Source organism: Schistocerca nitens, chromosome 1, assembly GCF_023898315.1.
Source record: "Schistocerca nitens isolate TAMUIC-IGC-003100 chromosome 1, iqSchNite1.1, whole genome shotgun sequence".
NCBI classification, from domain to species: Eukaryota; Metazoa; Arthropoda; class Insecta; order Orthoptera; family Acrididae; genus Schistocerca; species Schistocerca nitens.
In genome coordinates this window covers 515,959,932-515,982,530 of record NC_064614.1, presented here as the reverse complement: position 1 = coordinate 515,982,530, position 22,599 = coordinate 515,959,932, and the positions used below count along the sequence as shown (strand labels likewise).

At 44.5% G+C, this 22,599-nt stretch overlaps 1 protein-coding gene across 1 annotated transcript in view; it reads right to left on the bottom strand.

Moving 5' to 3' along the window:
* The window catches only part of LOC126258475 (T-box transcription factor mls-1-like), a 167,112-nt gene that overhangs the window by 36,078 nt on the left and 108,435 nt on the right, over positions 1–22,599 (bottom strand). Inside the window, exon 4 of the mRNA XM_049955648.1 lies at positions 2,363–2,500. Within this exon, the coding sequence (XP_049811605.1) occupies positions 2,363–2,500 (138 nt within the window). The remainder of the gene's footprint in view (positions 1–2,362; positions 2,501–22,599) is intronic.

The following is a 22,599-nucleotide window of genomic DNA, read 5'->3' as shown; positions in this document are numbered from 1 at the left end:
GTGGTGGGAAACACTGGAAGAATTCAGTCTTTTGAATCGTTTAGTTAGCTACGAACCATTACTATGTCTGCAAAGAAAATAAATGTTGCCATGCCTTGACTCAATGATCTTAATAGATTCATGACACCCAGATATTCATCGTAGACTACCATTGGTATTCCCTTTTCTAAGAGACCAGAGGAGTCGAGATTTTACGAGTTCAACCGCAGAGAATGAAGCCCTGTGGCTAACTGACAATACAAGTGAGTGCCACGGTGGACCTTCTCAATAGCTGGATTGTTGGCTGTGTGCACACTGCAAGACTCCAGGAGGAACTGGACTGGTTAGTGATCTCAGTCTGCCAGCGCTCACTCTGAGGAAACTGCGAGAGAGTGCTGAAAAGTAGAGCCTCCGAATTCTTCGTGTGAGACCTCTTAAAGATTCTTAAATAATACAGAATTTATCACCATTCTACATTTTCATTCTTCATGTCTTCTTTCTTAACGAGAGACCACTATGTTAATACCGTCACTGTCGAATGTTCGACTTCGTTGTCGTCACATCTGACTTTACCGCTTCATCTCTAAGAAAGGGAAGTCCTCGAAGTTTAGGAAACAGACGAAAATCGGACGTGGCCAAGTCAGGACTGTACGGAGGATGATCGATGACAGTGAACCCAAGGCATCCGATTATTCCAGATATCGCAGCGCTCGTGTGTGTCTGGCATTTCATGTTGAAGGAGAGGGAGCTCCATGTGTAGACGAACGGCAGAGGACTGCAAATACGTATACTTGAAGAATAAAGATGTACACTACTGGCCATTAAAATTGCTACACCACGAATATGACGTGCTACAGACGCGAAATTTAACCGACAGGAAGAAGATACTATGACAGGCAAATGAGTAGCTTTTCAGAGCATTCACACAAGGCTGGCGCCGGAGGCGACACCTGCAACGTGCTGACATGAGGAAAGTTTCCAACAGATTTCTCATACACAAACAGCAGTTGACCGGCGTTGCCTGGTGAAACGTTGTTGTGATGCCTCGTGTAAGGAGGACTTTGATAAAGGTCGGATTGCAGCCTATCGCGGTTGCGGTTTATCGTATCGCGACAATGCTGCTCGCGTTGGTCGAAATCCTATGACTGTTAGCAGAATATGGCATCAGTGGGTACAGGAGGGTAATACGGAACACCGTGCTGGATCTCAACGGCCTCGTATCACTAGCAGTCGAGATGACAGGCATCTTATCCGCATGACTGTAACCGATCGTGCAGCCACGTCTCGATCCCTGAGTCAACAGATGGGGACGTTTGCAAGACAACAACCATCTGCACGAACAGTTCGACGACGTTTGTAGCAGCATGGACTATCAGCTCGGAGACCATGGCTGCGGTTACCCTTGACGCTGCATCACAGACAGGAGCGCCTGCGATGGTATGCTCAACGACGAACCTGGGTGCACGAATGACAAAACGTCATTTTTTCCGATGAATCTAGGTTCTGTTTACAGCATCATGATGGTCGCATCCGTGTTTGGCGACATCGCGGTGAACGCTCATTGGAAGCATGTATTCATCATCGCCATGCTGGCGTATCACCCGGCCTGATGGTATGGGGTGCCATTGGTTACACGTCTCGGTCACCTCTTGTTCGCATTGACGGCACATTGAACAGTGGACGTTACATTTCAGATGTGTTACGACCCGTGGCTCTACCCTTCATTCGATCCCTACGAAACCCTAAATTTCAGCAGGATAATGCACGACCGCATGTTGCAGGTCCTGTATGGGCCTTTCTGGATACAAACTGGCTCGTCACAATAAGCCAGTCACTACTCTTGATGAACCGTGGTATCGTGTTGAAGCTGCATGGGCAGGTGTACCTGTACGCGCCATCCAAGCTCTGTTTGACTCAATGCTCAGGCGTATCAAGGCTGTTATTACAGCCAGAGGTGGTTGTTCTGGGTACTGATTTCTCAGGATCTATGCACCCAAATTGCGTGAAAATGTAATCACATGTCAGTTCTTGTATACTATATTTGTCCAATGAATACCCTTTTATCATCTGCATTTCTTCTTGGAGTAGCAATTTTAATGGCCAGTAGTGTAGAATATTAACAGCGTTTCTTTTATTTAAAAAGCATTAAGAGTTTTCACGTAAAAATTCAGATGTACTGCTTTTCAGCATGCCTTCGTAGAACAATCCGTAACTATTCGGTTTAGGTAGACAAACGTGTTGCGACACTGGAATGATGTAGGTGGCTCTTAACGGAAAGTGTTTCTAGAATAAAATTGTAAATACTACGCCATCGATATTCGCATATTTCTGGTCTAAATAATATTGCAGTGGCTGCCTGCGGGTAGTTATTGTGTACTCTTACCTGGTAAGCAGTGACAGCAATAAATTCTGCTTCTGGGAAGCTGAAGCTCGCTTTTTGACAGGACTCTAAGTTCAGCAAACTGCTTGTCTTGAAAATGTGCACAACTGGAACGTACTTATGCATGGACGACACCAGTATCTGAAATTGAAATAGCTGTTACCGTAAAAATACAACTCTCTCATGAGATATATGTTTTACGCAGTGATAACTGACTTACTGTCTATCTTAATGTGAATGTTAAGACTTGTTTTATTAACGTATTTTTTTGCAGAAATATCCCACGCTGTGCACTGAGAGTCATAAGGTGAAATGCAGCGTTGAAGAGGTGGTTGACATTCAGTGTGTGCCATTCTGCGGCTACTGGTGTAAGAATGGATAGAGACCGTTTATGTAAATTGGCTAATTTACCACTTTGCAGAAATACTTCACGTGATTCAAAGTGTCACATGTCTAAAATTTTGTAATTACATAGAATTCTTATTAAAATACTTTGTGTATGACTGATTTACTGTTGCCTTGTACTATTATTATTTTTTAAGTATTTCTTAGTTTATCATTGAGCTAGAACTGCAGGGCATACATAACGCGTTTTTGTGACTGTAATTAGTCATGATTAAAACAAACTGATGTTTGCAGCAAAAGAAAAAAAAGAAGAAGAGACGTATGGAAAATTTCGTGCTTTGAGGGTTATGACAGGAACCGTTGATAAAGCGTTAAAAGTCTACAAACATATTGCATAGTAAAATGACGTTCAAATGACTCTTCAGATATTAACTATGGGGCATGACGTAACTTCACGTGTGTCCCAGGGAAGCCTGTTGGGTCCCTTGCTGTTCACGTTGTATATTAATGACCTTGCCGAGCATATTAACAGAAATTTCTAACCGCCCCTTACAGTAATCTCAGACTTTCTGCAGGTGATGCAGTTATCTACAATGAAGTACAGCCTGAAAGATGCTGTACAAATATTCAGTCAGATGTTGATAACGTTTCAAAATGGTACACAGACTGGCAACTTGGTTTAAGTGTTCAGAAATTTAAATTGTGCATTTGACAAAACGAAAACATGTAGTATCCTATTACTACAACATCAACGAATCACAGTTGGGATCGGTATACTCATACAATTACCTCGGATAACATTGTGTAGGGACATGAACTGGAACGATAATACAGGCCCAGTCATGGGTAAAGAAGGTACCAGCCTTCGGTTTATTGGTAGAATACCAGGGAAACGCTACAAAGCAGATTTATTACAAATCACACATTGGACACATCCTTGAACATTACTTGAGAATGTGGGACGTTTACCTGATAGGACTAACAGGGGATATTAAACGTGTACATAGAAGGGCACCACGAATGGTCAAGGGTTTATTTGATGCATGAGGGAGTGTTAAAGCGATTGCGCGAACTGCAGTTATTTGATGCAGTGTTTTGATTTTTGAGACGGTAACTAGTGTGTGAATGTGTGTGTGTGTGTGTGTGTGTATGCCATAATTTACCATTCGGTGGATAATTAATTGTGTAAATTTTACTGGCAGCAGTATGATACCAGTTCTGTTCCAAGCTTGTTGGGTTACAAATGTTGATTAAACTACTGCGCAAAACATTTATTATTAAATTTCACATATCGATATACATCTTCAAAAGTTAACCAGCTGTTAACGTGATAGACTGAAAAATTAGTATCTGATGCAATGATTCTCATAATTATTACGGTCTTGTTTTCTTTTGTGAACGTAATGTAGTGTAATAATTTTATTGCATGTGTGATTGTTGTAATACTGTTAGTATACGTGTATGTTGGATGAACATAGTCAATGTGCAGTCATTATGCTCTTTTCCATATAAATGAATGTTATATTTGTTGGTATAATCGAGGGAAGTTCTCACTTGGGAAAGTGAAGAACAAATTTTGGGATTTAATTGTACCAGACTTAAATGAGAGTTTCACAGTCGGTCAGAAGCGTGGTAGGAAAGGCCAAACAAAATTTCATACTATCCATATCCCTTATTTAACAAGCTGTATCGTAATACACTGAGGCAACAAAAGTCATGGCGTAGCGATATGCACATAGGCAGATGGTGCTAGTATCGCATATACAATGTATAAAAGGGCAGTGAATTGGTGGAGCTGTGTTTTGTCCTGTGGTGATTCTTGTGAAGAGATTTCTCGCGTGATTATGGCAGCACGACGGGAATTAACAGACTTTGAACGCGGAATGGTAGTTGGAGCTAGACGCATGAGACATTCCATTTCGGAAGTCATTAGGGAATGCAGTACTCCGAGATCCACAGTGTCAAGAGCGTGCCAAATTTCAGGCACTACCTCTCACCATGGACAACGCAGTGGCCGACGGCCGTCACTTAACTCCCGAGAGCAGAGGCGTTTGCGTAGAACTGTCAGTGCTAGCAGACAAGCAACACTGCTTGAAATAACCGCGGAAGTCAATGTGAGACGTGTGACGAACGTATCTATTAGAACAGTGCGGCGAAATTCAGCGTCAATGGGCTATGGCATCTGACGACCGATGCGAGAGCCTTTGCTAACAATAAGTCATCTCCTGCAGCACCACTCTTGGGCTCGTGTCCATTTTGGACGCTAGACGACTGGAAAAACGAGGCCTGGTCAGATGAGTCCCAATTTCAGCTGGTAGGAACCGACGGTTGAGCTCTTGTGTTACGCAGACCCCAAGAAACCATGGACCCAGGTTGTCACCAAGGCAATGTGCAAGCTGGCGGCGGCTCCATAACGATGTTGGCTGTGTTTACGTGGAAAGGACTGGGTCATTTGGTCAGATTGAATAGATTGTTGGTTGGAAATGGTTATGATCGGTTACTTGGAGTCCATTTGCAGCCGTTCATGGACTTCATGTTCCCAAACAACGATGGAATTTTTAGGGATGACAATGCGCCATCACCGGGCCACAGTTGTTCGCGATTGGTTTGAAGAACATTCTGGACAATTCGAGAGAGTGATTTGGTCACCCTGATCGCCCGTCATGAATCCCATCGAACAATTATGGGACATACTCGAGAGATCAGTTCGTGCTCAAAATATTGCTTCGACAACACTTTTGCTGTAATGGACGCTATAATGGCAGAATGGTTCAATATTTCTGCAGAGGACTTCCAACGACTTGTTGGCCCCCATCCCACGTCGAGCTGCTTCACTACACCGGGCAAAAGGAGGTCCGACAGTTTATTGGGAGGTATCCTATGGATTGTCACCTCAGTGTAATATGAGAACTATCGACAAGTAGCTGACAAAAATAGGTGCGAGTAGAAATCGCCCACTCAGCGTTCCGCAGAAACTTAATTACGTATACAGACAGTTCATTCAATCTGGGAATCGGGGATGTCGACCATTTTTGAATGTTATCGACATCGATACTGCCAAGATATCGAGTGATTCGAAAATTTTCAGGATGTTTTAATTACAATAATATAAATGTAGCATAAAGTAATGCACGAGGCAGGCGACCATTATTATAATAATCAGTAGTTCTCCATTCACCCTGACTGGTCGCAATGGTAAAAGTTAAACATCAGGGAAGGAATGATTTTGTTTGTAAATTGATGGTGAAGGGGCGAGACAGGAAAGCAAAGGAGAGGAAAGGGAATGGATTACTGATGTCAGCAGCAGTGGGACATTACGCGAAATCAGCGACGAGTGGAAATGTGTAGCAGACCGGGATTCGAACCCGGGATCACCAGCTTACTAGTCAACAGGGTGGCAGCCAGTCAAGGAATATATTAGAGAATAGGTTTGAAACATTTATTTCAAAGGCCCAGTCAAATCTTTACAAGTTTTCTCCCAGAACAACTTCCGCTGTGCCTACGAGACACAAGTTGCCAGCCTTTCCGAACCGAGGCAGTTCTGTCCAGATGAAACTGCTGACAAGAGACGCCTTGAGCTCTCTGCTGAAACTGCTAGTGAATTCACGCCATCGGTTTTAGTCAAAAGCGTGCGTGGGATACAAATCACGTGTGCGGACGCTGGAGGATTCTGCAGCGCAGAACACAATTGCTACGCTCTTTTGTGATTCAGATCTCGAGCAGAGCAGACGTCTTTTTTGGAGGCAGAGCCTCTGGCTCTGCGTTCCGTGGCCGGCCATCGAAATCGGCTAACATGAGCTGCCTGCCCATCCGTTGCCCATTTCAATTACTTGTTCGACATCCTAGATTGGCCTAAACCTGGTAACTTCCGACCCTAGGAGCGCCCCTTGTATACCGTACACTGAAATATATTCTCTTTATTTTACCTAATTTCCTGTTGTGTCATTTAACGGCAGCCCTGGATGCCCACTCAAGCCCTGACCGCTCGACCTCCTGTACACTATGGTCGTAAGCCGGATCCAACAACCTTTCCCCCCCCCCCCCCCCCCCCTCTTCCCTGCCCATGTACACTAGGCAGGTGCGTTAACCACTGCGCGAGCCGGGATACAGTGTGATCGCAACTGCGCGGACTGTATCGGCACGCCTCACGGCCGACCCACATTCCCACCGAGGGCCACGTGTTCGCAATTCCTGTTCCTTTCCTCAGATTGCCGCTGGAGGTCGGACGTACCTGTGTATCCGCACTCAAGAAGGTGGATCCATCGGATATGTCCGAAAGAACAGAGAACAAGCATTCATATAAATGACTCACACGTAGATATGGGGTTTGAAGTTTATGTGAAAGACCACTTCTCTGTGCAATAATTCCCTCCCTCCCTCCCCCCCCCCCCCCCCCCCCCCCCGCCATCTGCCCTTGGCTGTGGTGTGTCAGCTTCGTGCCGACTTTTTTTAGTACAGTGTTTCCAGTGAGTGTTAAGTGTTGTGCGTCTTTTCCGAAGTGTTGCGAACGGAAATCATACTGTCGCTGGGTGTGATTTTTTATCTCTTGCGAACAGAAACCAGACTGTCGCCGTGTTTTTTTAATTGTCTGTCTACTATTTTACCTGTCTGCTTCCTGTGTATTTTATTCGCATCGCCAACCCTTTGTTTTATGTTTTAACTTTCCACAATTTTCCACCGTTTTACAATTTAAGTCACCGTTTTATAGCCTGCTTTTATTGTTTATTATCTTCTTCTTATTTTTAAAAATTCTGTAGGCCGAAGAGCGGCGTACTAAGCTGCTGCCAGCCCGCCCCCTTTGGGGGGAATCGAAATTCAATAAAGGAAAAGAAAAAAAAAACCTGTGGAGTAATCGCTCCTGGATAAATTCCGAAACGCGTCATATGAGCAATAAAGTTATTCTTTGTCTGATGTTTGACTTTTACCATTGCGACCCAGTTAGCATAGATACACAACTACTGATCGTTATAAATTAAAATTTGACATCGGATACAAATGACAAAGGAAAAACTTTTTTCATGTTATATTGTCACAAATTAACAATTTGCGGATTTTTTTCCATTGAAAACTTGTGTTCTGAAATCTTGCGTCTTGCCAAATTTCATGATTCTAGGTCAATGGGAAGTACCCTGTAAGTTTTGATGAGTGACTTTGTGTGTATCAAAGTTTGTGAGATAAATGGCCGTATCTTTTGACTGCACTGACCTTGTTATACCGCCTAGGGTCCGTAGGCCTTAGTATGTGACATAAATTTCAACTTGATACGTCTGCCCGTTCCTAGTAAAAACAGGTCTTAACAGATGGACTGACAGAGAGAGTCAGATAATAAATGACAAAAAATGTTTCGTCGGGTGATAGAATTACAAATTTACAGTTCTCTGAATTTTTCCTTTGGTTGTATTGTGAAACCTTCCTTTTTGCCAAATTTCATGATTACAGGTCAACGAGAAGTATCATACAGATTTTGATGAGTGTGTTTTCGAGTATCAATTTATGTGGCATAAATGGCCTTATCTTTTGACTTAGGAGCTTGAAATGTTTACACTGCCAACGGTCCTTAGACCTTAATGTGCGACATAAATTTGAACTTGACGCATCTACCTATACCTGATAAAACTGATTCTTAGCAATCGAACAGACACACAGAGACACGGACAAGAAATCGATCCCATAGGTTTCTAGTTTTACATGTTGAGGCACAGATCCCTAAAATGCGATACTGTTACAATTTTATTTTCAAAATCTTTGCTTTTCACTGTGAAACTATTTCTATACATGCGGTATCTGTTTTCTTCATTTAACCCTGGAAACACTGTGGATCACCATACAAAAGAATTAGTGGCGTCATCTACCAGAGCGCATTGATTTAAATCGATGGGGAAAGTTGAAAATATTTGCTGGCTCGGGATTCGAAGCCATGTCTACTGCGTACTAGGCACATTCGCTGACCACTAAGCCACCCGGACACAGGGGTCATTGTAACTGCACGCACTGCCCAAGCACGCTTCCCGTCAGACTCACATCCTCAGCTTATCCGCACACCACTGATGTAGTGCCCCTTGACCATTATCCTCATTACTCGCGGCATTTCTCCGATAGCCGTAAGAATTCGAGTGTGGTGTGCATCCGCACTGAAGTGATCAACTGGTCGTCCTCGGCCTACTGATATATGTGGTGTCTGTTCTTTCGGACACGTTCGATAAGTTCGCCCCCTCAGTTGAGTGGTCAGCGCGTCTGACTGCTATGCAGTGGGCCCAGGTTCGACTCATAGCCGAATCGGAGCTTTTCTCCTCGGGGAGTGGGTGTTGTGTTGGCAGCACGGTAGCTCAGCTGCCCTCTGTAATAAAAAAAAGGAAAACTGATATAAGCATTCCATGATGAATTTGAAGGGGTGTTATGTGACGTCCGTCCAGACCAAATGCCGAGTATAATGACGAACAAAACAGAGAGAGAGGGGCGGAGGGGGGGGGGGAGGGAGAGGGAGAGAGCGCAGAAGACCCGGGTTCCGATCCCGGTCTGGCACAAATTTTCAGTTTTTCCCACTCATTTAAATCAATGGCCATGGCAGCTATTGTCATTAATTCATTTGTGTCTACTTCTTTCTATTCTTTTTGTGGTATGTGTTTCTTTACGAGCAGCGTATTTTGTGTTAGAACAACCTCATCTACGTACACTACGTTTCAACAGTGGCTTAGTGCGCAAGACAACTAGATCATCACATCATAGGCATTCCTCGACGTTAATTAATAAAGAAAGACTTGTCTGAGCAATTCCTTGTTGCTGAGTTGGCGTTCTCGGTAGTTGTAAGATGGAAATTGTTATAAGTGGGTTTTTATCCGTATCCTAAAATTGATATAAGGAGCAATTAAATGAAAACGAGACAGACTATTTAACGAAGATTGCATGGACGTTAGTAAAGCAGGAATGTGTGTATATAGAAGTGCCTCTACAGGGAATCAGGAAAGAACGGAGTGAACATCTACCGCTGTGTCATCTGACTGTGAAAAACACGTTCGTAGCCTAGACGTGCTCGACGTGAGATCAAGCGAGTCGTGTGTGCGTAGGACTTCACTATGGAAACCGGAAAAAGGAACAGCGAGGAGCAGTGTTGTTTTTGACTGCGTAAAGAGTATCAAGAAGTGAAATTCGTGCCCGAATGCCTGCTGTGTATGGCGAGCTCAGCAAGTCACGTGGGCGTGTGTTTGCGTGGAATAAACGATCTCGAGAAAGTCGGGTCTCATTGAGAAAGACAGCACTCGTCAAGGCCAGGCTCGTCGTGTCATAACCCTTTCTGTCATTACTGCAGTGGATGCTACCGCCAGAACTGACCGATGGCGGAAGACATTCGGACCATGTTAGCATCACTCACGGTACCGCTCACACCATCATGACAGGGCATCTGAAGTTCCGGAAAATCTGTGCGCAGTGCCTTCGTTACCGCCTGACGGAGGAGTAGCAGTTGAACAGTGTGTCGAGAACACTGCAGCACCTGCAACGGTATCACGATAAAGAATATCTTAGCAGCATTGTCGCGGGAGATGAAACATGGTGTCATCATTTTGTGTCGGGGAGAAAACGTCAGAGTCAATAGTGGAAGTACAAGTTCACCTCCACCGAAAAAATCCAAAGCTGTGCACGCCAGCTGCGGGAAAGTCGTGATGACCTCTTTCTTTGACTGAAAAGGCCTGGTGGTCATTGACTTTCTGAAACACACGGCGCCACAATTAACGCTCTGCAATATGTGGATGCTTTGAAAAATCTTGCGCGTGCCATCAAGAGCAAACGGTAAGGGATATTGACGGATGGCATCATTCTATTGCAGAATTATCTCCACCTACGTGCTGCCGAGGTTCTTTAGACTACACTGCAGAAGTATCACTGGGAATTCCTTAAGCATGCTCTTTATAGTCCCGATCTCTTCCCAGGCGATTTCCAAATTTTTGGAGCCCTGAAGAAAGAAATTCGTGGCTGTCAATTAGCTTCGGACGAAGAGGTGCACGCCTGAGTACAATCATGATTCTGCAGGCAACAGCAAACGTTTTTCCAGGAAGGCGTTGACCATCTTGTCTCACAGTGGGATAAGTGTATTAACGTTTTCTTTTGAAATAATAAACAGTTTACTTACTTTTTCCATCTGTCTAGTTTTAATTTCACTGCCCCTAATAGTGCGTACTTTCAAATTACACGTCTTAAACTCTTGACTAATTTAACGTTTTCTGTCAGTGTAGAGTGCCCTGTTCTGCCAAAAAACTCAAAGAAAATAATTTACGTATTCGTCGTTTTTTACTTAATCAGTATAGAAAAAAGTGTTCCATCTCTAGATGTTGATAACTGATATAACGCGTTACGTCTGTGAGACGCCTTGCATTGAGTGAATAGTGTCGGTGTCGTACCATGATCCATTCGTCCGACAGTTATAGACCCGGGTAATGTCAATGAAGCGTGACAATGCTAGTGCCCATAATGTATTCAGCAGGGCCGAGAAAACTGTTTACTCACGCAACATGGTGAGACTCTAAGACACACATACAGAGGAGCCTAGATTCAAATTACACTAAACTCATACCAGTTGAGATTCTCTGTGACTGCCGTATCAACTGTCACAATCAAAGGCTCGGTTGGTCCTTGACAAAGACCACGAACAGTTGCTTGGGCAATAAGTTGGTTTACAAGGTCTGTGACAGTTCCGGCAAGCAGGCAGCGAACAGAAAAGCATGCAGGCGGAATCAGCCTCTACATGGGACGGAGACTATATAAAAAGAAATAACTTATATAAATGTGCTTGCTACTACATTCCGCAGAATAAAGTCTTTGTTGTAAATTCGGCCACACGAATATCCAACTGAATGACGCTATGAAAAGGTCGAAAAGTTGAGAGAGAACATACTATTGACACAGCTACTGACATAAAATGAGAAATGAATCGTCTACGGCAATGTGATTTGTAAAATGTCATGGAGACATAACGATGAGTGATGGCAAACAAGGCGAAGTTGCATTCCAAGATGGGAATCTCTTTGGTGAAGTAGAAATTATGTAGCCGTTATTTAACAACTGGTAGTGATAAAGGAGGGATTCGAACATGTTCAGTAAATAGCACCCAACCCAATTTAGAAATAACTGGTGAGTAAAAATAGCAAAAGAAAGAAAAAGATCGTGGAGATTGATACAGATTAAATTTTGTGAAACACTGACAGTTCCACAAACTCGATTAGAACCTATCTTAGGTAGGAGAGATGAGAACTTTTAAAATGTATTAAAATACGTAGTATCTTGATGACATGACGTACAAAGACATCTACGAAGAATGCCTGAAAGGCTGTACATCGACCTTATAGGAAAACAGATGCAGGTGGACCACATAAGCTATCTAACGCTTCTTTAGAGGGTAATGGACTGAAAAGTAAATTCAGAACTGATGACGGCGACGACAACTTGGAGTAAAACGAAGTGAGATAGTCAATAAGACCAACGGGTCGATAACTGGCAAATCTGACGTGAGCCCACTTTGATCACAAAAGGTTCGATATACTTTTCATTCTACTTGGACAGTCTTTTTCTTCATTTACAACAATTTACAAATGAACGACTGCATTTGAAAGTGGCCGCAATTTTCTTGAAGGTGTTTCAGATGAAGGACGTCCCGTAACTGCAACCACAGAAGAAATTATCGAGAAAATATACAAAGTTATAATGAACAATCAGCGACTGAAGGTGCATGAAACAGATGGCGCCACAGATTTATTGGAAAATGACGACGGTACATTCTGGACACATAATTACCTACAAGAAAGCCGTATACAAGATGCATGCTGCGTATGCCGAGCGCTGAACAACATCAGACCCAAAAATGTATTAATCACGAATATTTTAAAAAGAATTCAGTTGATATTGTCCAATGATTTGTTGCTGTCGATGAAACGGAAGATCGCCGTCTGCCACTTAACCAGTTAAAGTAGTAGGTGGAAGTGGATGGCTATGCGAAAGAAAGAAAGGAGATTTATCTCCTCGAGTGGGTTTGGGCAGTGTTTTGTAGGATGCGAAAGGGATTCGACTTAAGGACTATGTTTTTTTTTTTTTTGGACATCAGTCTACTGACTGGTTTGATGCGGCCTGCCACGAATTCCTTTCCTGTGCTAACCTCTTCATCTCAGAGTAGCACTTGCAACCTACGTCCTCAATTATTTGCTTGACGTATTCCAATCTCTGTCTTCCTCTACAGTTTTTGCCCTCTACAGCTCCCTCTAGTACCATGGAAGTCATTCCCTCATGTCTTAGCAGATGTCCTATCATCCTGTCCCTTCTCCTTATCAGTGTTTTCCACATATTCCTTTCCTCTCCGATTCTGCGTAGAACCTCCTCATTCCTTACCTTATCAGTCCACCTAATTTTCAACATTCGTCTATAGCACCACATCTCAAATGCTTCGATTCTCTTCTGTTCCGGTTTTCCCACAGTCCATGTTTCACTACCATACAATGCTGTACTCCAGACGTACATCCTCAGAAATTTCTTCCTCAAATTAAGGCCGGTATTTGATATTAGTAGACTTCTCTTGGCCAGAAATGCCTTTTTTGCCATAGCGAGTCTGCTTTTGATGTCCTCCTTGCTCCGTCCGTCATTGGTTATTTTACTGCCTAGGTAGCAGAATTCCTTAACTTCACTGACTTCGTGACCATCAATCCTGATGTTAAGTTTCTCGCTGTTCTCATTTCTACTACTTCTCATTACCTTCGTCTTTCTCCGATTTACTCTCAAACCATACTGTGTACTCATTAGACTGTTCATTCCATTCAGCAGATCATTTAATTATTCTTCACTTTCACTCAGGATAGCAATGTCATCAGCGAATCATATCATTGATACCCTTTCACCTTGTATTTTAATTCCACTCCTGAACCTTTCTTTTATTTCCATCATTGCTTCCTCGATGTACAGATTGAAGAGTAGGGGTGAAAGGTTACAGCCTTGTCTTACACCCTTCTTAATACGAGCACTTCGTTCTTGATCGTCCACTCTTATTATTCCCTCTTGGTTGTTGTACATATTGTATATGACCCGTCTCTCCCTATAGCTTACCCCTACTTTTTTCAGAATCTCGAACAGCTTGCACCATTTTATATTGTCGAACGCTTTTTCCAGGTCGACAGATCCTATGAAAGTGTCTTGATTTTTCTTTAGCCTTGCTTCCATTATTAGCCGTAACGTCAGAATTGCCTCTCTCGTCCCTTTACTTTTCCTAAAGCCAAACTGATCGTCACCTAGCGCATTTTCAATTTTCTTTTCCATTCTTCTGTATATTATTCTTGTAAACAGCTTCGATGCATGAGCTGTTAAGCTGATTGTGCGATAATTCTCGCACTTGTCAGCTCTTGCCGTCTTCGGAATTGTGTGGATGATGCTTTTCTGAAAGTCAGATGGTATATCGCCAGACTCATATATTCTACACACCAACGTGAATAGTCGTTTTGTTGCCACTTCCCCCAATGATTTTAGAAATTCTGATGGAATGTTATCTATCCCATCTGCCTTATTTGACCGTAAGTCCTCCAAAGCTCTTTTAAATTCCGATTCTAATACTAGATCCCCTATCTCTTCTAAATCGACTCCTGTTTCTTCTTCTATCACATCAGACAAATCTTCATCCTCATAGAGGCTTTCAATGTATTCTTTCCACCTATCTGCTCTCTCCTCTGCATGTAACAGTGGAATTCCCGTTGCACTCTTAATGTTACCACCGTTGCTTTTAATGTCACCAAAGGTTGTTTTGACTTTCCTGTATGCTGAGTCTGTTCTTCCGACAATCATATCTTTTTCGATGTCCTCACATTTTTCCTGCAGCCATTTCGTCTTAGCTTCCCTGCACTTCCTATTTATTTCATTCCTCAGCGACTTGTATTTCTGTATTCCTGATTTTCCCGGAACGTTTGTACTTCCTCCTTTCATCAGTCAACTGAAGTATTTCTTCTGTTACCCATGGTTTCTTCGCAGCTACCTTCTTTGTACCTATGTTTTCCTTCCCAACTTCTGTGATGGCCCTTTTTAGAGATGTCCATTCCTCTTCAACTGTACTGCCTACTGCGCAATTCCTTATCGCTGTATCTATAGCGTCATTGAACTTCAAACGTATCTCGTCATTCCTTAGTACTTCCGTATCCCACTTCTTGGCGTATTGATTCTTCATGACTAATGTCTTGAACTTCAGCCTACTCTTCATCACTACTATATTGTGATCTGAGTCTATATCTGCTCCTGGGTACGCCTTACAATCCAGTATCTGATTTCGGAATCTCTGTCTGACCATGATGTAATCTAATTGAAATCTTCCCGTATCTCCCGGCCTTTTCCAAGTATACCTCCTCCTCTTGTGATTCTTGAACAGGGTATTCGCTTTTACTAGCTGAAACGTGTTACAGAACTCAATTAGTCTTTCTCCTCTTTCATTCCTTGTCCCAAGCCCATATTCTCCTGTAACCTTTTCTTCTACTTCTTCCCCTACAACTGCATTCCAGTCGCCCATGACTATTAGATTTTCGTCCCCCTTTACATGCTGCATTACCCTTTCAATATCCTCATACACTTTCTCTATCTGTTCATCTTCAGCTTGCGACGTCGGCATGTATACCTGAACTATCGTTGTCGGTGTTGGTCTGCTGCCGATTCTGATTAGAACAACCCGGTCACTGAACTGTTCACAGTAACACACCCTCTGCCCTACCTTCCTATTCATAACGAATCCTACACCTGTTATACCATTTTCTGCTGCTGTTGATATTAACCGATACTCATCTGACCAGAAATTCTTGCCTTCCTTCCACTTCACTTCACTGACCCCTACTATATCTAGATTGAGCCTTTGCATTTCCCTTTTCAGATTTTCTAGTTTCCCTCCCACGTTCAAGCTTGTGACATTCCACGCCCCGACTCGTAGAACGTTATCCTTTCGTTGATTATTCAATCTTTTTCTCATGGTAACCTCCCCCTTGGCAGTCCCCTCCCGGAGATCCGAATGGGGGACTATTCCGGAATCTTTCGCCAATGGAGAGATCATCATGACACTTCTTCAAATACAGGCCACATGTCCTGTGGATACACGTTACGTGTCTTTAATGCAGTGGTTTCTGCATCCTCATGTCGTTGATCATTGCTGATTCTTCCGCCTTTAGGGGCAATTTCCCATCCCTAGGACAAGAGAGTGCCCTGAACCTCTATCCGCTCCTCCGCCCTCTTTGACAAGGCCGTTGGCAGAATGAGGCTGACTTCTTATGCCGGAAGTCTTCGGCCGCCATTGCTGATTATTTATCAAAATTTAGGCAGTGGCAGGGATCGAACCCGGGAACGAAGAAGTTTTGATTATGAATAAAAGACGCTAGCCCTACACCACGGGTACTGCCTATGTTACAGAGATAAAATACTAAGTGCTAAAAATTACTCAAGTGTTCTAGATTAGCTAGATAAAATTTTGTCGTACCGATGACGTCAGTGATGTTTCAAATGCTAGTTTTGAAAATAGTTTATTTTCGACACAATTCTTATAGAAACTGTACGCGATTGTGTCGAAAATAAACTGTATCCAAACAGACAAAAATTATCTTTCCTCAGAACAACCTATATACCAACAGAAGCGCTTTGGTAATAGGAATAGCGATCGGAAATACGAACTGTTGGAACGTCCACCCAACTCTCTAGTTTTATCACCGTCTAACTTCCACCCTTCCCCACAGCTGATGAAGTCATGGCTGAAAAATACACCGAGAGCAATGTGAAAGCTATTGCTGCCGTAGAAGGCGTGCTGCAGACCTTCCAAAGTCGCTCTGAATAGAGAGCAGCTACACAATTTAAATTGTTGTGCAAGGTATATTGATCAAAATGGATAGTACGTCTAAAAATAAGCAAGGCAGATAATGTTTTACCGCATTTCCGCTAGCTATTGTGACGTGACTAAGAAACATAACATATTTACAAATAGTGATCTGAGGTTGAGACTGGTATTGAAAGCCACAGCGAAAAAAGGGACGAGGCCCTGACGGGATCAAAATCACATTTTACGCTGATTACGCTGCGCAGTTATACAGTTTCCCAACCTATAATTATCACAGTTATAGAGAATATACCGTGCAGCGAATAGTCCAGCATGACTGGAAAAACTCACAAGTCATTCCCTTTTACAAAAAGGATAAAACAACGAATGCACAACGTTGCTACCAATATAACTAACGTTAGTTTGTTAGAACATATTGTAAGCACAAACATTATGACCTTTCTGGAGGAAAAGAAGTTTCTTTCGAAGAATAAGGAAGATCTATTCGTATGAAATACAACTTGCTTTATCTCAGAATGCTATCTGGCAAACAGTAGGCGCGAGTGAACTCCTCCGGTCTTCATAGATTTCCCAAAAAGAGCTTGGCATAATGTCGACTGGCAACCAAGATAGAATCATATAGAGAACCTTCACAGATATGCGGTTGGTTGCGGTTTTTTGATTATTAGAATGCCCAAGAGAAACGAAAAAAAGACCGGATGTGCCCCAAGGAAGTGGACAGGAATACTTCTAATTTCAATATACATAAACAATTTAGCGGATAGAGCCACCCTACCAGACTGTTTGCTGACGAAACAGATGCCTATGCAAAAGCACCGTCTTGGGATGATCGTAAGACAATGCAAAAAAAAAAAAAAAAAAAAAAAAAAACTTACTCAAATTTTCCACAAAGTAGAGGGCGTAAGAGATAGGTAAAGTTGTTTTCGTTTCTCAGCTGATGTGTTCGGTGAATTTGTGTAGTGTTTGGACAAATCACCAGGATAAACAATCTCTCTCCCTCTCTCTCTCTCTCTCTCTCTCTCTCTCTCTCTCTCTCTCTCACACACACACACACACACACACACAAATATTTGATCGTTTTACATCAGGAAATGTATGGTGCTGCAAGCCTAAGTTAAACAAGACCAGAAAGACCTGTGTCGAACGCAGGACTACCTAAAAAAATGTGCATGCAGACGAGACTTTCAGGTGCAAGCAAAAATTAGACGAAGATACAGTACACGCAGACCGCATTCCAATAGCTTATGAAACGAACTGATTTTAACTCTAGTACTAAACACAATGGTAAATATGTTTGATTATTCTAGACCACCGACAAAGTGTTAAATGATTAAAACGAAGCGCGTATTGTAAGACAAATACACAGTTTTAGCAAATGTGTATATGGACTTGAAATACGTGTCGTCATTGTACGTCTCCTATGGACGTCATGGCACACTGTTTCTGTATTACTGCCTTCGCCTAATTGACCTAGTCACACTTCCCTCTTCGGGTTCTTGACGCCAGTCGCCCACAAATGCTCAACTTTCTGATCAGGTAGACTCCTAAATATAAGTCCAGTGTTGTTACAAATAACTGAAGAGATTTCACTAACGAGGCGTAGATATACACTCCTGGAAATGGAAAAAAGAACACATTGACACCGGTGTGTCAGACCCACCATACTTGCTCCGGACACTGCGAGAGGGCTGTACAAGCAATGATCACACGCACGGCACAGCGGACACACCAGGAACCGCGGTGTTGGCCGTCGAATGGCGCTAGCTGCGCAGTATTTGTGCACCGCCGCCGTCAGTGTCAGCCAGTTTGCCGTGGCATACGGAGCTCCATCGCAGTCTTTAACACTGGTAGCATGCCGCGACAGCGTGGACGTGAACCGTATGTGCAGTTGACGGACTTTGAGCGAGGGCGTATAGTGGGCATGCGGGAGGCCGGGTGGACGTACCGCCGAATTGCTCAACACGTGGGGCGTGAGGTCTCCACAGTACATCGATGTTGTCGCCAGTGGTCGGCGGAAGGTGCACGTGCCCGTCGACCTGGGACCGGACCGCAGCGACGCACGGATGCACGCCAAGACCGTAGGATCCTACGCAGTGCCGTAGGGGACCGCACCGCCACTTCCCAGCAAATTAGGGACACTGTTGCTCCTGGGGTATCGGCGAGGACCATTCGCAACCGTCTCCATGAAGCTGGGCTACGGTCCCGCACACCGTTAGGCCGTCTTCCGCTCACGCCCCAACATCGTTCAGCCCGCCTCCAGTGGTGTCGCGACAGGCGTGAATGGAGGGACGAATGGAGACGTGTCGTCTTCAGCGATGAGAGTCGCTTCTGCCTTGGTGCCAATGATGGTCGTATGCGTGTTTGGCGCCGTGCAGGTGAGCGCCACAATCAGGACTGCATACGACCGAGGCACACAGGGCCAACACCCGGCATCATGGTGTGGGGAGCGATCTCCTACACTGGCCGTACACCACTGGTGATCGTCGAGGGGACACTGAATAGTGCACGGTACATCCAAACCGTCATCGAACCCATCGTTCTACCATTCCTAGACCGGCAAGGGAACTTGCTGTTCCAACAGGACAATGCACGTCCGCATGTATCCCGTGCCACCCAACGTGCTCTAGAAGGTGTAAGTCAACTACCCTGGCCAGCAAGATCTCCGGATCTGTCCCCCATTGAGCATGTTTGGGACTGGATGAAGCGTCGTCTCACGCGGTCTGTACGTCCAGCACGAACGCTGGTCCAACTGAGGCGCCAGGTGGAAATGGCATGGCAAGCCGTTCCACAGGACTACATCCAGCATCTCTACGATCGTCTCCATGGGAGAATAGCAGCCTGCATTGCTGCGAAAGGTCGATATACACTGTAGTAGTGCCGACATTGTGCATGCTCTGTTGCCTGTGTCTATGTGCCTGTGGTTCTGTCGGTGTGATCATGTGATGTATCTGACCCCAGGAATGTGTCAATAAAGTTTCCCCTTCCTGGGACAATGAATTCACGGTGTTCTTATTTCAATTTCCAGGAGTGTATTTTTGACATAATATAACGGAACTCCGCTGTCATATCAAGAAACACAAAAAGTTCTTTTGTTGTAGCAGCTTCCGACGCTTACTATCAGAGCAAAGCACTTACCGACGACGGTAAAAGGTGGCAGGATGCTTATGCTGCGCTTTTATTTCCTTCTCATCAGCCGGATACATCACTGAGAAGATACACTCCTGGAAATTGAAATAAGAACACCGTGAATTCATTGTCCCAGGAAGGGGAAACTTTATTGACACATTCCTGGGGTCAGACACATCACATGATCACACTGACAGAACCACAGGCACATAGACACAGGCAACAGAGCATGCACAATGTCGGCACTAGTACAGTGTATATCCACCTTTCGCAGCAATGCAGGCTGCTATTCTCCCATGGAGACGATCGTAGAGATGCTGGATGTAGTCCTGTGGAACGGCTTGCCATGCCATTTCCACCTGGCGCCTCAGTTGGACCAGCGTTCGTGCTGGACGTGCAGACCGCGTGAGACGACGCTTCATCCAGTCCCAAACATGCTCAATGGGGGACAGATCCGGAGATCTTGCTGGCCAGGGTAGATGACTTACACCTTCTAGAGCACGTTGGGTGGCACGGGATACATGCGGACGTGCATTGTCCTGTTGGAACAGCAAGTTCCCTTGCCGGTCTAGGAATGGTAGAACGATGGGTTCGATGACGGTTTGGATGTACCGTGCACTATTCAGTGTCCCCTCGACGATCACCAGTGGTGTACGGCCAGTGTAGGAGATCGCTCCCCACACCATGATGCCGGGTGTTGGCCCTGTGTGCCTCGGTCGTATGCAGTCCTGATTGTGGCGCTCACCTGCACGGCGCCAAACACGCATACGACCATCATTGGCACCGAGGCAGAAGCGACTTTCATCGCTGAAGACGACACGTCTCCATTCGTCCCTCCATTCACGCCTGTCGCGACACCACTGGAGGCGGGCTGAACGATGTTGGGGCGTGAGCGGAAGACGGCCTAACGGTGTGCGGGACCGTAGCCCAGCTTCATGGAGACGGTTGCGAATGGTCCTCGCCGATACCCCAGGAGCAACAGTGTCCCTAATTTGCTGGGAAGTGGCGGTGCGGTCCCCTACGGCACTGCGTAGGATCCTACGGTCTTGGCGTGCATCCGTGCGTCGCTGCGGTCCGGTCCCAGGTCGACGGGCACGTGCACCTTCCGCCGACCACTGGCGACAACATCGATGTACTGTGGAGACCTCACGCCCCATGTGTTGAGCAATTCGGCGGTACGTCCACCCGGCCTCCCGCATGCCCACTATACGCCCTCGCTCAAAGTCCGTCAACTGCACATACGGTTCACGTCCACGCTGTCGCGGCATGCTACCAGTGTTAAAGACTGCGATGGAGCTCCGTATGCCACGGCAAACTGGCTGACACTGACGGCGGCGGTGCACAAATGCTGCGCAGCTAGCGCCATTCGACGGCCAACACCGCGGTTCCTGGTGTGTCCGCTGTGCCGTGCGTGTGATCATTGCTTGTACAGCCCTCTCGCAGTGTCCGGAGCAAGTATGGTGGGTCTGACACACCGGTGTCAATGTGTTCTTTTTTCCATTTCCAGGAGTGTATTTCAGACCACCTTCTTCACAGAGACGCATACAGTGCAACTCCATTTCGCGGTAACGTACACCGTGAAGCCGAACTCACCGATAAAATTTGTTTAAGGAGATCTTTTGAGTATTTTGGTACAAGAAACTCATGGTCCCCGGTGGCACTTTGCCGAGTAGTAATGTAGTTACTATTTATTCGATTTGTTGCCACTATATGTGATAATATCTCCACAGCAGCGAAAACGTTTGTCATTTACACTGTAATAGTGAAAGCAGCAGAGGATCACGTAGGTAAAAAGACGAGGGCTAATAGAAATCCTTGGGTAACAGAAGGGATATTGAATTTAATTGATGAAAGGAGAAAATATAAAAATGCAGTGAATGAAGCAGGCAAAAAGGAATACAAAAGTCTCAAAAATGAGATCGACAGGAAGTGCAAAATGGCTAAGCGGGGATGGCTAGAGGACAAACATAAGGATGTAGAGGCGCATATCTCTAGGGGTAAGACAGATACTGCCTTCAGGAAAATTAAAGAGACCTTTGGAGAAAAGAGAACCACTTGTATGAACATCAAGAGCTCAGATGGAAACCCAGTTCTAAGCAAAGAAGGGAAAGCAGAAAGGTGGAAGGAGTATATAGAGGGTCTATACAAAGACGATGTTCTTGAGGACAATATTATAGAAATGGAACAGAATGTAGATGAAGATGAAATGGGAGATATGATACTGCGTGAAGAGTTTGACAGAGCACTGAAAGACCTGAGTCGAAACAAGGCCCCGGGAGTAGACAACATTCCATTAGAACTACTGACAGCCTTGGGAGAGCCAGGCCTAACAAAACTCTACCATCTGGTGAGCAAGGTGTATGAGAGAGGCGAAATACCCTCAGACTTCAAGAAGAATATAATAATTCCAATCCCAAAGAAAGCAGGTGTTGACAGATGTGAAAATTACCGAACTATCAGTTTAATAAGTCACAGCTGCAAAATACTAACGCGAATTATTTACAGACGAATGGAAAAACTGGTAGAAGCCGACCTCGGGGAAGATCAGTTTGGATTCCGTAGAAATATTGGAACATGTGAGGCAATACTGACCCTACGACTTATCTTAGAAAATCGATTAAGGAAAGGCAAACCTATGTTTCTAGCATTTGCAGACTTAGAGAAAGCTTTTGACAATGTTGACTGGAATACTCTCTTTCAAATTCTGAAGGTGGCAGGGGTAAAATACAGGGAGCAAAAGGCTATTTACAATTTGTACAGAAACCAGATTGCAGTTATAAGAGTCGAGGGGCATGAAAGGGAAGCAGTGGTTGGGAAGGGAGTGAGACAGGGTTGGAGCCTATCCCCGACGTTATTCAATCTGTATATTGAGCAAGCAGTAAAGGAAACAAAAGAAAAATTCGGAGTAGGAATTAAAATCCATGGAGAAGAAATAAAAACTTGGAGG